This window comes from Eriocheir sinensis, chromosome 26 (genome assembly GCF_024679095.1).
Source record: "Eriocheir sinensis breed Jianghai 21 chromosome 26, ASM2467909v1, whole genome shotgun sequence".
Taxonomy (NCBI): Eukaryota; Metazoa; Arthropoda; class Malacostraca; order Decapoda; family Varunidae; genus Eriocheir; species Eriocheir sinensis.
In genome coordinates this window covers 16,367,884-16,381,719 of record NC_066534.1, presented here as the reverse complement: position 1 = coordinate 16,381,719, position 13,836 = coordinate 16,367,884, and the positions used below count along the sequence as shown (strand labels likewise).

At 41.7% G+C, this 13,836-nt stretch overlaps 1 protein-coding gene across 4 annotated transcripts in view; it reads left to right on the top strand.

Moving 5' to 3' along the window:
• The window catches only part of LOC127003832 (synaptojanin-1-like), a 30,701-nt gene that overhangs the window by 8,376 nt on the left and 8,489 nt on the right, over window positions 1-13,836 (top strand). For all 4 annotated transcript variants that reach the window (XM_050870906.1, XM_050870905.1, XM_050870904.1 and 1 more), the window contains 15 exons: window positions 2,732-2,871; window positions 3,498-3,661; window positions 4,108-4,272; window positions 4,663-4,816; window positions 4,972-5,145; window positions 5,939-6,112; window positions 6,675-6,905; window positions 7,598-7,754; window positions 7,996-8,178; window positions 8,349-8,512; window positions 9,198-9,345; window positions 10,112-10,257; window positions 10,748-10,885; window positions 12,004-12,199; window positions 13,026-13,192. In XM_050870906.1, coding sequence (XP_050726863.1) covers window positions 2,732-2,871; window positions 3,498-3,661; window positions 4,108-4,272; window positions 4,663-4,816; window positions 4,972-5,145; window positions 5,939-6,112; window positions 6,675-6,905; window positions 7,598-7,754; window positions 7,996-8,178; window positions 8,349-8,512; window positions 9,198-9,345; window positions 10,112-10,257; window positions 10,748-10,885; window positions 12,004-12,199; window positions 13,026-13,192 — 2,501 coding nt within the window. The remainder of the gene's footprint in view (window positions 1-2,731; window positions 2,872-3,497; window positions 3,662-4,107; window positions 4,273-4,662; window positions 4,817-4,971; window positions 5,146-5,938; window positions 6,113-6,674; window positions 6,906-7,597; window positions 7,755-7,995; window positions 8,179-8,348; window positions 8,513-9,197; window positions 9,346-10,111; window positions 10,258-10,747; window positions 10,886-12,003; window positions 12,200-13,025; window positions 13,193-13,836) is intronic.

The following is a 13,836-nucleotide window of genomic DNA, read 5'->3' as shown; positions in this document are numbered from 1 at the left end:
CTCTCATCCTTTCATTTCTCTTTAGACTACCATTCCTTCTTTCACCTTTCCATTCATCTGTATTCCCCTTTCCTCTACTCACCATCTTTTTCCTCTTAACCAACTCCAGATAGAGGATGGTGAAAGAGGATAAAATTAGAAAGGAAGTTTATATTAAGAGATGATCAAAGGGAAAGAGATGAAGGGAGAGAGAAAAAGAATGTAGGTTATAGAGGAGTGTAGGTATGTAATAGGAAAGATAAATGAGGAAACAATAACCTAAGAAATGAAGGGAATATGAGCCAGCCTGTCAAGTTACTCATATTCTAAGCAGTGTAGTTTAAGGTTTTATAGTAAGCTCAGTTTAGTTAGGTCCGTTAGCATTTTAGTAACAACACTGATAAACTTTGGCAGTGTGAAGTAGTTAATACCATATAGTTAGCTAGCTTCAGTTAGGGTCTTACATTTTAGTAACAACACTGATAAACTTTGGCAGTGTGAAGTAGTTAATACCGTATAGTTAGCTAGGTTAAGTTAGGGTCGTTAGCGTATTTTAGTAGCAACACAGATGAACATAAGCAGTGAAGTAGTTAATACCATATAGTTAGCTAGGTTAAGTTAGGGTCGTTAGCGTATTTTAGTAGCAACACAGATGAACATAGGCGGTGAAGTAGTTAATACCATATAGTTAGCTAGGTTAAGTTAGGGTCGTTAGCGTATTTTAGTAGCAACACAGATAAGAACATAAGAACATAAGACTAATATCGCTGTCCATGAATTTATCTAGTCTATTTTGAATGTGACAATTGTCTATTCCACTCATCCACCACCCTATTAGTAAACCAATTTTTGCCTATGTCCCTGTTGAATCTGAATTTATCCCGTTTAAACCCGGTTCTCTTACCAACAAAACCTTATGAATGTCTCCCTTATTAAAGCCCTTCATCCATTTATAAACCTCGATCATGTCTCCACGCACCTTCCTTTCTAGAGAATGCAAGTTTAACTGTTTGAGTCTTTCCTCGATGGCAAGTTTCTCAACCCTGAATCATCTTAGTCATCCTCCTCTGCACCGATTCTAACATTTTGATATCCATTCTATAGTAGGGTGACCAGAACTGAACCATAGTCAAGATGAGGTCTAACTAATGCTAAATATAGTTTGAGGAAGACTTGGGGCTTCTGTTGCTTACGCTCTTGAAATAAATCCAGTACCCTATTAGCTCGATTTCTAGCTTGAATGCATTGTGCCCTTGGACGGAGATCAGAGCTCACTAAGACCCTAAATCCCTCTACTTCTGAGAGTGTCATTTAAGCAATAGTTATGTGAGGGGTTGTTCCTACCTACACTCAGAATACTGCACTTCCCTACATTGAACTCCATCTGCCATTTATCCGCCCAGTCATATAATCTGTTGAGTTCACCTTGGAGAAGAACATAGGCGGTGAAGTAGTTGATACCATTTAGTTAGCTAGGTTAAGTTAGGGTCTTTTGCACATTTTAGTAGCAACACAGATGAATATGAGTAATGAAGTTGTAGATACCGAATAGTTACCTAGGTTGAGTTTGGGTCGTTAGCGCATTTTAGTAGCAACACAGATGAACATAAGCAGTGAAGTAGTTAATACCATATAGTTAGCTAGGTCAAGTTAGGTCCAATAGCATTTTCGTAAGAGTATAGGTGAGCTTGAAACAGTTTAGGGGTTAGTAATGTTCAGTTAGCTAGGTTGAGTTAGGCTTCTTGTAGTATTATAAGAACAACACAGATGAACATACGCAGTGAAGTAGTAATAAAGTGTAGTTTGCAAGGTTGAGGTAGACTTGTTAGCATTTTAATAACAGCGCAGAACAGAGGCAGTTGAGTAGTTATTATCATTCTGTTAGCTAGGTTGAGTTAGGGTTGTTTCAGCGTTTTGGTCAGGATGGGAAGTGAATATGAGTGGAGTAAGAAGCATGTCCTAGGGCTGCATGGTAGGGACGTAAGGCATGCATCCCTGGGTGAAGACGGGAGTGTGTGTATGGCGAATATGTAGGATGTGCTTGCCAACTCATACGCAGCATTCCACTTGGTACTCGTCTGGAAGAACAATACTCTGGAAAACCAAGCTGAGACATTTTTTATTTATTTATTTATACATTTATTTTTTACAGTTAAGAATGCAAAACTCAAAAGCAAGAAAACTATGCACTGCTCCATTATATAAAAGTGAACAAATTTATGAAGATTAACCCTCAGACAGCAGCAGTATCTGAAGAGTAGCTCCCCCAAAATGAATCATCTCTATATAGTCACTGCCGAGCTTAGAACCGTAGCATAAATAGAGTTACACTGCACAAGAGGTGTTTTAACTATCGTCTATATATGGATTCTACCGCAGTCTGGAAGTGTTGTTATATTTCTGCCGTACAAAACTGACTACTGATTTTTGGACCGTCTCTATAGAGTTCCACCGCCGTCTGAGGGTTGATAAGGATTCTGGACTTTCACCTCTTCAGTTCTCATACACCAGCTTAGAATCGTGCTCCTGGATATGAAATCAAACTAGGATATGGAAATTGATAAGCTTTCTTCACCTACCGTATTTAATATTCATACCTCAGCGTAACAATTTATTCCAAAGTGCAATTTTCTTCATGAGTACTAAATGGCATGGTGCGTACAGATTGGCAAGCACCCTATGCGTATCAAACCTAACAGTGTGTGCGTGTGTGTGTGTGTGTGTGTGTGTGCGTGTGTGTGTGCATCCTCAGGGGAGAACACGCAGCTGTACCTGGTGGTGGCAACGAAGTGTGTGCGTGTATGCGTCACCCAGGGCACCGCCATCTACCGCCTTCAGGACATCGACATCATCTCTCTACACTCCATGAGGCCTCCCAACTATAAGCCTCAGGTATGGGCTCCTTAAGTTGTTTGCGTTATTATTTTTCGACTTTTTCTTCCTCTTTTTCTTTCTCTTCTTTTACTCTTATTACCCCTACTCCTGTTCTTCATCCTCTTTGGTTTACTCTTACTTCTTACTTCTCTTGTTCTTGTTCCTCCTGCCCTTGTTCTTCTTCTCCTTTACTTCTTATTCTCCTATTTTTTTTTTCTTTCTTTTTTTCCTTTGTTTTTTTCTTCTACTCCTCATTACTCTTGTTTTTGTTGTTCTTGTTTTAGTTCCTCTGTTCTTCCTCCTCCTTCTTGTATCCTCCTCCTTTTCCTCCCTCCTCCTCATCCAAGTTGTAGAAATAATTATAATGATGTACAAGTTTGATGATAAAATTATGCAATACAGATATACTACTTCTACCACCACTACTACTACTACTAACACTACTACAATTGCTACTCATATTACTACTACTACTACTACTACTACTACAATTGCTACTCCTATTACTAATTCTACTACCACTACCAACTGTTCTCTCACTACTGATCCTCTATTACTTGTGCTACCTCTGATTCTAATGCTAACAGTCTAACACCACTATGATCACCACCTTAACCACCATCATCCCCCCATCGCCCATGCAGGAGGAGGAGTCATGGATCAAGGAAACCAAGAAGCTGCTGTCCAACGAGAGCTTCTACTACAGCACTCTGGGGCCCGGGTCAACCAGCAGCGAGATCCTGGACATTACTCTGTGTGCCCAGCGAAGATACACCACAGCAGCCACCACTGACAATAGATTCTTTTGGTGAGGCAGTGTGTGTGTGTGAGGGTGGGAGGGGGGATTGGTGGGTGGTGTATGTATCTATCTGTGTCTGTGTGTTTGGAGAGGTGGGGGGCTGTAGTTGTGGGTGAGGGTATGGGTGGGTGTGGGTGTGTTTTCTCACCCATGTGTTCGTATTTTTGTGTGGGAGTGAGTCAAGTACATAATGTCTATATTTTAACTCATTTTCATAGTATAATTTTGTAAAAGCATGTGGTTTTACCTTATGATACTATTACATTCTGTTACTACTACTACTACTACTACTACTACCACTGACCACCACTACCACAAACCACCACCAACAACAACAACACCCTATTCCTACCACCACAACTTCACTCCTTCTCCACCACCACTACCACACCATTCCAACCACAACCATCACTATCATCACCACCACATAACCACCACCTCCACCACCACTCCAGGAACCGGATGCTGCACCTCCACCCAAAGCGGTTTGGCGTGGACTGCGACCAGTGGCTTATCAAGGTGATGTGTGGCAGCGTGGAGTTTTCTTCCCTCTACATGAACAACCACTCACCCAAGATACTCATCATCTCTAGGCTAAGCTGCGAGAGGGCTGGCACGAGGTGAGTGAGTGAGGGAGGGAGTGAGAGAGTAAGTGGGAAAGTGAATGAATAAGTGTACGAGAGATTAAGTGAGTGTGGGAGTTAGTGAGTGAATGAGTGGCAAGAGTTAATGAGTGAGTGAGTTAGGGAGTGAAAGAGGAACGGGGAAGCAAGCTTTGCACACTCCTCGCCGATATTACATCCTCACTCAGTCTGTTCCAAACCTCTATATTTCTTTGCTGGAAGCTATATATTTTTATGTCTCAAGCATCTTCCCTTCCTCAATTTTTTACTATGTCCTATTGTGTTCCTGGTGGTAGTTATGGTGGTGTGTGTGTGTATGTGTGTGTGTGTGTGAGAGAGAGAGAGAGAGAGAGAGAGAGAGAGAGTACAGCTTGTCTCTCCTAATAGGTTCATGGTGCGAGGGGTCAACGATGGGGGTCACGTGGCCAACTTTGTGGAGACGGAACAGCTCATTCACATCGACACCATGGACGACCTGGTGCTCTCCTACATTCAGACGCGCGGCACTGTGCCACTCTTCTGGGAGCAGCCGGGCCTTAACGTGAGGACTGGGAGTCGTCATCTTCTTCCTCCTCTTCTTTTTAATATATATAATAAATATTTTTCTAGAGCTTTTTCGTTTTCCTAATATGTCTACTAACTGCAAGGGTGTGTACAGACTAGCAAGCATACCCTAACGTGGCTTCCCCTCCCCAGGTCGGGTCACACAAGGTCAGGATGTCCCGGGAGCCCGAGGTGTCAGTGAAGGCATTCCAGAAGCACATGAGGTTCCTAAGAGAGCGGTACGGCCGGCAAGTGGTGTTGAACCTGCTTGGCACCGGCGTGACGGGGCGCAGCCAGGGCGAGGCGGCACTCTCACACTTGTTCCAGGTGAGGCGGAGGCAGGAGAGGAGCAACGCATTATTCCTAAGTGATCCTACCCTGAAAGACCCACCTGTTAACCCATTAGGCATTGTTTTTGTTCCCCCTTTTCTGTTCTTACTTTCTACTCCTTTACTGTCACTCTTATTTTTTTCATATCTGTGGCTGCTCATCAAGGGGACTCTTTATTCTTTATTTTCTGTGGATGTCCTCTTATGGATCTCAATGCTAATAATGATAATAATGATCTTTTGTATTGGGCATAGAAAGGCATTGTGGTGGCTCTTGTTAAGCTTGTTTGGGGCACAGAAGGGCAGTGTGTGGCTTCTGTTACTCCCAGATCTTTTGTTTTTGGCGTAGAAGTAACTTTCCCTACAACTGGTAAAGGAAGAATTATTACCCACATCTATTATAGTCAGTGGAATTTACCGTTGCACCTCACTTCTTTTCCAGATTCAGCACCTCATTGATAATAGTGATGATAAGCTTTGTTTGGGCAGAGACAGGCAATGAGGTGGCTCTTTTTTGCTCATTTCCTATCAGAGCTTACAGTTTTGGGTACAGAAGGGCAGTGTTTGGCTTTCGTAACTCCCACACTCCAAGCAGATATTTTGTTTTCTGGCATAGAAGGGCATTGTGTAATTTTCACTACAACTGATAAAGGAAGAATTAACCCAGTACACAAACCATTTCATAATATATATCAAAGCATTTATGATCAGTTTATGTATCATCTATTTTGTTAATATCCACTTCCATTATATTCAGGGAAATGTACCAATGGACCTCACTTCTTTTCTAGATCCAGCACCTCAACTGCCCATGGAGCAAGGACTCGCCGCATATCGTGTTTGACTTCCACCAGGAGTGTCGCGGCGCCGGCCCCGATGCGCTGGCCAAGAAGCTGCAACCACGGATAAAGAACGAAATAGAGACCTTTGGATACTTCACTATACGAAAGGGACAAGTGCAGTCGGTGGGTTGATGGGTGGGAAGGTAGCGCTGGAGGGGAGATCAGTTACTATCTTTCTTTTAACAATTTTATAATGATGATATTACATTTTGCACTGTATACATATTCCTAAAAGTTCACCTAATCTCTATTACAAAACTAAAGTGCATGAAAAATGACTTTATAGGATTTTCAACTGAGGACATTTCATTTCTCCATCACTTTCTAAACCCTAATGGCATGACCTCTCTTTTGGCCACTTCTCTTAACTCTTTTTGTAGGAGCAGTGATTTCCATGCTTTTTTACATTATTCTTTTTTCTTTTTTGCCCTTGTGCTGTTTCCTTTGCCGTAAAGAAAAGAAAATGATGTTAGCTGTATCAATATCCCACAAATGTAAATCATCCATGAAAGCAACACTTTTTTTTTACAGCAAAGGAGACAGATCAAAGGCTTAAAAAAAAAAAAAATAATAATAATAATGATAAAAGAAAAAAGCCCACTACTTACTGCCCCTAAAATAACTTGCCCCTCACCAAAGAAGCTGCAAAACAACCTCAACCCTTCCATCCCGTCCCACACAACAGCTTCAGCGAGGGACAATGAGAACAAACTGCCTCGACTGCCTGGACCGAACCAACAGAGTCCAGACCTATCTTGGCCTGGACACTCTGAACAAGATGCTGGAGTACCTCGGTGTCTCAAACAATGGCGTGATCGTCCAGCGCTTCACCAGCAAGCTTGAGGAGATGTGGAAGGATAATGGCAACAGGATTAGCCAGATTTACGCAGGTACCGGAGCACTTCAAGGCTCAAAGGTATGTGTGACACTCCTGCATTCCACTCTGTAATATTCTTTCACATTAGTCTATTGTAGTTGGATATTGGCAACAGGACTAGCCAGTTTTATGCATATGCTAGGGCACTTAAAGGCTACATAATATTAGCCAGATACACAGAGATATAAAACACGTACACATTTCTTTCATCCCAGTCTTTTAATCCGTCCGCTGCGATTGGCACAGATTTGGCCTTCCCTGGTAGCCTGGTAACATAAACTCCCAAGGGCTTTCTCTGCCTCTGTGGTGGATAGTGGAGTGTTTCCCATGTGGTATTGGCATGCTGGATTACCCCTCCCAAGGTGCATGACTACATTTTTCTTCATTGAATTGTAGTAGCCACTTTTTGTTCCATTCCTGTAGCTTGGTGATGTCTTCTTGTAAGAAATTCGCAGTCAAGGGGTTAAAATCAACAAGGATGTGATAGGATATAAGGATACATAAGAAGCCAGTTACACTACCAGTTATTCATCATGTTTTCTCCCCAGCCATTAGTCTAACTACCATCATACTCTTTTAGTTTTATATTTACATTAACTACATAGGTACTTATTTTGTTCCATTCATTCACTACACTATTTGGCAACCAGTTTTTGCTTATTTCCATTTTTAACCTTCATTTATCTAATTAGTATCCATGCCTGTAATTCTTAACTTTTTTTTCTATACAGCTGATTGATGGGGCGAGGTCTGCCGCCCGGACATTCCAAAACAACATCCTGGACAGCAGCAAGCAGGAGGCCATTGACATCCTGCTACATGGGAATCTACTCAACAACTACCTGGCGGTCCACTCACGCTCCCTGCTGCCCTCTGCATTCTTGTATGGTGAGTCTCTTGTGCCTTCTCTAAGTGAGGAAGAACCCACTAACATACAGTGATAGCCTCTGCTTTGGACATTATATCTATGTGACACAGTACCCTGAGAAGCATGATAGCACACACACATTCTCTGAGAAATAGTACATTATGTTTATACAGGTTCTTTGCTCAATGAAATAAAAAGGAAAGAAAGATAAATATGTAGGTACTGTACAATGAACAATGCTGTGTACTGTGTCTTCCTCAGCCCCCATCAGTGTGCTGCGGCAGCTTTGTGAACGCTGTGACCAGTACACCACTCCACTGCCCTTCAGAGTGGCTGTGGGCACCTACAATGTCAACGGTGGCAAGCACTTCCGCAGCCTGGCCTACAAGCACCTCTCCCTTGATGACTGGCTGCTGGACTGCCAGAGGAACACCCTCCAGAGCTGTGAGACTCAAGGCCTCTTTGTCATGATGTGTATCTTTGTGTGTAGCCTTACCCAAATCCTGTAGCAGACCTTTGCCTGGAGCTGTAGTCTACATGCTCATATGAAAGTAATTGAAGCAAGTTGTTGGGTTTGAGGCTGTGGAGTGGAATTGAAAGTGTATTGTTGACAGCTTTGGTGGACACCACTCCAGAGGAGGAGGCAGCCCACCACGACCGCGTGCCTGATGTCTTTGCCATAGGCTTTGAAGAAATTGTAGACTTGAATGCCACAAACATTGTGCAGAACACACAGTGGTCTGAGAATGCTGCCTCTTGGGGAAAAGAGCTTCAGAAGGTAAATGGTACAGAAGTTTTGGATGGCTAAATAAAATCTTTATCTATTCTTGTTTTTTTTAGTATTTTCTAAGCGGTGGCTCCGGTCTGAGTCTTTCCAACGACTGTAAACTTCACATAATGAGTGATCAAGTTAATATGCATCACATTTACATACCATATTCATGTTTTTATTACACTTTCTTTTTTTCCTTTTTTATGTAACTTTTTGAGACAATGAGATGACTTGTGCTTGTTCATCAAACTTCTCTTTTTGCAATCATTTAATAATTTGAACATTCACCTCACAGCTCATTTACAAGCCTTTAGACAGTACTAAGTGTTGTGTACTTCCTAGTGTCTAGAATTTATTGATTGATTTGTAAAAAAAGCAGTGATCTAAATAGTAGTCTTATCATGAATAGCCCAATGCTGGATCCCAACCTGTGTTGCAAAGAGCCCTGCTCCACTCAGTGCCTTGGTGTTCAGCTCACCAGTTAAAGATGGACTAAAATTCCTGCAAGGAAAGATGATATATCTTTAGTGGTGATTAGATTTTGATGCGTAAAGCCAGTTTATTTTAATTTAGATATTAGAAACTATTTAATCAAGAATTGATACAGAAATTTCCTACAACAATAACTTTGTCACCAATTAAAACAGTGCAGCTGGTAATATTAGGTTATGCGTCCTCTTGTCTCTTGCAGGTCATTTCTCGGGATGAAAAGTTTGTGATGGTGACGTGGTCTCAGCTGGTGGGAGTGGCGCTGTTTGTGTTTGTCAACGAGCGGCACGCCGGCCACGTGAAGCACGTCTCCGTGGAGAGTGTCAAGACTGGCATGCAGGGCGCCACAGGTGAGCCATATTGTCTTGACCTTGACAGCTTTACTCCTGCCCCTGTGCATGGGTGCTGTTTTGACCTATCTTTTCTGTCTTCTCCCATCCTGTGGCAGGCTCACACACAATTATTGGAGGAAGTGGCCTTTGGTAAAATGGCAGTTGTGGGAGTGTTCCACTGGCAGCACCACTACTTAAGTGCTGTGACTGCAAGCCTTGGAATTTCAGATGTTTCTCTCTACTATTAATGGCATGAATTTTGTTTTAATAAGTACTTGTGTATTCATTGTCACATGCTTCATACACTAAGGTTGTTGATTTTGCGTTTCATTTGAAGACATTGAATAGGACTTTCATATTGCAGACACTGGCAAAGTGCTCAACCTGAATCAGTATTTGCGTATTAATGTCTCCCTAGCCCTAAATTTATGACTAATTCTACAATTTAACATGCAACTTGCCAATAATAAACCAATGGTGGAGGAGAAACTGTGAGGCGGTAGGAAAGAGAGGAGGGTGGTTGTGAGAATCATCAGCTGACTGAGAGCAGACTCCTATCGGAACTAACCATGGAAAAAATTAATCAAAGCAAATTGTGGCATTCATTAAGTGAGCAATGGGCAGTAAAACACAATCTTCATTTGAGCAAATTTCACTGCATGAATGTTCACAGAATGGGGGTTGCCTATATTCAGTTTAAATTAACATTCAACTGTATATGGTGAAGAATTGACAGACTTGATGCTAGTGCTCGGTTGTTTGTTATCTTCTTCCTTTCCCTCAGGCAACAAGGGCGGCGTGGGCATCAGGATGGTGGTCCGTAACACTTCCATGGCCTTTGTGTGTTCCCATTTTGCCGCCGGGCAGAAAGAAGTTAACGAACGTAACAACGACTATGACAGCATCGCCAGGAAGATGATCTTTCCTCTCGTGAGTACTCATAGACCCTCTCTTAACCCGTCTGCTGCAATTGGCACAGATTTTGCCTTCACTGGTAGCCTGGTAACATATACTCCCATGTCTTTCTCTGCCTCTGTGGTGGGTAGTGGAGTGTTACCCATGTGGTATTGGTACGCTGGATATCCCCTCCCAAGGTGCATGACTTGACATTTTCCTTCATTGAATTGTAGCAGCCACTTTTTGTTCCATTCCTGGAGCTTGGTGATGTCTTCTTGTAGGAAATCTGCAGTCAAGGGGTTAAACTATCTGTCTGTGCTTTTTTGTAAACTTTCCAGCATCCACATGTGGTATCCACCTTTATTTATTTATTTACTTTATTTATATATTCATTGGCTTCCAACCCCTTAAAGGAAAACAAGATCCTTGAATGAAAATAAGAAGAAATTGGCTTCATTATACATTTTTCCATCCTCCCTCTGTGCCATGATGATGATGATGATGATACACTGCTTCCCTCCAGGGCATCCCGCTGTGGGCTCACGACTATGTGTTCTGGTGTGGCGACTTCAACTACAGAATCAACTTGACCCGCGATGAAGTGATTGACTACGTGCAGCGGCGGGAGTGGAGTCAGCTGCTGCAGTACGACCAGCTCAAGGTGACTCCATGGGCAGGTTTGCAGTGCTCCCAACTTTTTTTGATCATGTTTCTTAATGTCCCCCCAGCGAGAAAAAAATGAAAAATCAATATATCCAAGCATTTGTGATCAGATTATGTATCATCTATTTTGGGGTTTAAACAGAATGAGTGGCCAGAAGAGAGGTCAATTTTAGAAGAAGAGTTGTTTTGATACTCTCCCCTGCATCACTTTAGGCTCTTTACTCAAGTATTCTCCCAGGACTGTAACAAGTATGAGAACAAAAGTATTGAAACCAATGTTCACTTTGATTGCTGTTACTCATGTACTTGATCTGTGTAATGTAACAATAAATAAAGAGAGAGAGAAACTCACTTTATATAAAAGAAGAGAAAAGTAAAAACAAAGCTTAACCTGGTAGCAGCGGAGATCATGTTTCTCATGACACAAATTTGGCCCGTCGCTGCTACACAGGAAGCCACAAATTTGGCCCGTCGCTGCTACACGGGAAGCCACAAATTTGGCCCATCGCTGCTACCAGGTTAAAAAGAGCAAGAGACTCGAATTTCAAGACCAGTGCAACCTGTCAAATGATACTTTTTCTTCCATTACTGAACATATACTTTTTTCTCATATTGCAACAGCTAAGAAATGCTTGTGATAGGAAACATTATGGACATTATTGAAAAGCAAGGAGAAAGTTTGGTAAAAAAATGAAAGTAAACTGAGGGAAAAGATGCTGTGTTTCCCAAGTAAGTAAAGTGAAAATAAGAGCAAATAAATGGAAAAGATTATATACAAGATGAATATAGAGCCCAGATGTTGGATATTTAATGTTAATTTCTGCATTTTTTTCACTTGCCATTTACCGTTGATGAGGTTTCAGGCCCCAGTCCGCTGCCGTAGCAGCGCTCCACAGGGCCACCAACATTATAACAGTAATATTAGCACCGAAAGTTGTCCTCAATCCTCATGTTTGTAAAGTCATGGGATTTAGTGAATAAGTGAGTCCAGCGCTTTCTTGAAGATTACCAGACTGCCACTATTCTTAACATCAGAAAAAACAAGAGAGAGTCAAATTCTTCAGCCAGTTCTTACTCTCAAAACTGACTCAACACTACCTTTCCTTTAACCTACAGATAAGCTATGCAGACGGGAAGTGTTTCAAGGGCTTCATCGAGGGGGAGATCAACTTCGCCCCCACCTACAAGTACGACCTGTTCTCCGACGACTACGACACGGGAGACAAGCAGCGCATCCCCGCCTGGACCGACCGTGTCTTGTTCTGGCGCCGGCAGTACCCTAAGGACCGGGACAATGCCAAGTGGACCCCAGGTAACCTTATTTGACCTTTACTTGTCGGCCTCAGATCTTTCTTTTACTCTTATGATTTTGATTTCCTCAGTGCTTATATTTGTACCATCCTGAATTTTCTGCTTGCTGGGATTTGAATGATAGACTTCTTTCTACTGTATCAAACCTTACTTTCATAACCTTTCATTTATAGTTTTTCGTTTTTTTTATTTCTATGGGATTGTAATGTTGTAAGTGCTTAAAATGGTACTATTGAATTTTCTGCATGGTGGGATTTGAGCAACTGACTTCCTTCTACTGTATCAAACCTTACTTTTTGAGGAGGGGGATTAATTATTTGAATGCATAATTTGGTAATGAAGTTTCTGTTCAGTGGGATTTGGGGGATATACTTCCTTCTGCTGTACCTATCAAACTTTACTTTTATAACCTTTCAATTTTACAGTTCGCAGTTTTCCATTTCTTGGGATTGTAATTTTCAGCTTGCATAAATTTGTACTATCTTGAATTTTCTTATTGCCGGGATTTGGACGATAGATTTCTACTATTTCAAACTTTACTTTTATAACCTTTCATTTTTACAGTTTTCAGTTTTCCATTTCTAGGGGATTGTAATGTTGCAAGTGCTTAAAATTGTACTATTGAATTTTCTGTTTGGTACGATAAACTTTTTTCTTCTGTATCTAACTTTACATTCATAACCTTTCATTTTTACATTATCCAATTTTCCAAGATACTAGTTTCTTTCCCAATATAAATACTGATTGGGAAAGGGTGTAGAAACTGACGAAGATACCCTACACCCATGCCTTACCTCCTCCTCCTCCTCCTTTTCCTTCCCCTGCAGGACGCATCACCCACTACGGACGAGCAGAGCTGAAGCAGAGTGACCATCGGCCGGTGTTGGCAGTGATTGAGGTGGAGGGCTGCCAGGTGGACTACGCCAAGCAGACACAGGACTACGAGAGTGTGGTGGCCTCTTTGGGACCCTCCGACTGTACGGTGGTGGTGCAGGTGGGTTTGATAGAGGTGGTGAATGTGGGTTTGCATTGGGGTTTGTGTGTGTGTGTGTGTGTGTGAGGTTTGTGTTGGGTTTTGTTAGTGTGAGTGTAACGGTGTAAGGGTGCAAGTGGGTTTGATAGAGGTGGTGAATGTGGGTTTGCATTGGGGTTTGTGTGTGTGTGTGAGGTTTGTGTTAGGTTTTGTTAGTGTGAGTGTAAGGATGTGTGTGTGTGTGTGTGTGTGTGTGTCCTTTCAGTCTTCGTTCCACTATTTTTCCCCTTTCCTGTGATTTCTCAAAGGTAATATTAAGACAAATTCCGAACTTAATCGCATCGTTCTTTATTTTTGCCTCTTGTTTTCTGTGTAGGAGCAGTGTTTTAGGGCTCTCACATATTTGGTCAAGCCCTTCTTCTGCCTCTTTTTGGTAATAAGAAGTTCAATTACTCTTTTCTGACATTTTTTCACAGTATTAAGTCAAGTTCATAATATCCAGTACTTTAAGCCATTTTTAGCTTCATAATTTCTCAAACTTGTCTATATTTTTAACACATGATTTTTTATGGTATTCTATTTATTACTTGCTATGTTTGGAAAGCTGAACCTCTTTACATCTTTATTTCATCTCCTTTTGTCATTCATATTTTATAATTTGGTAT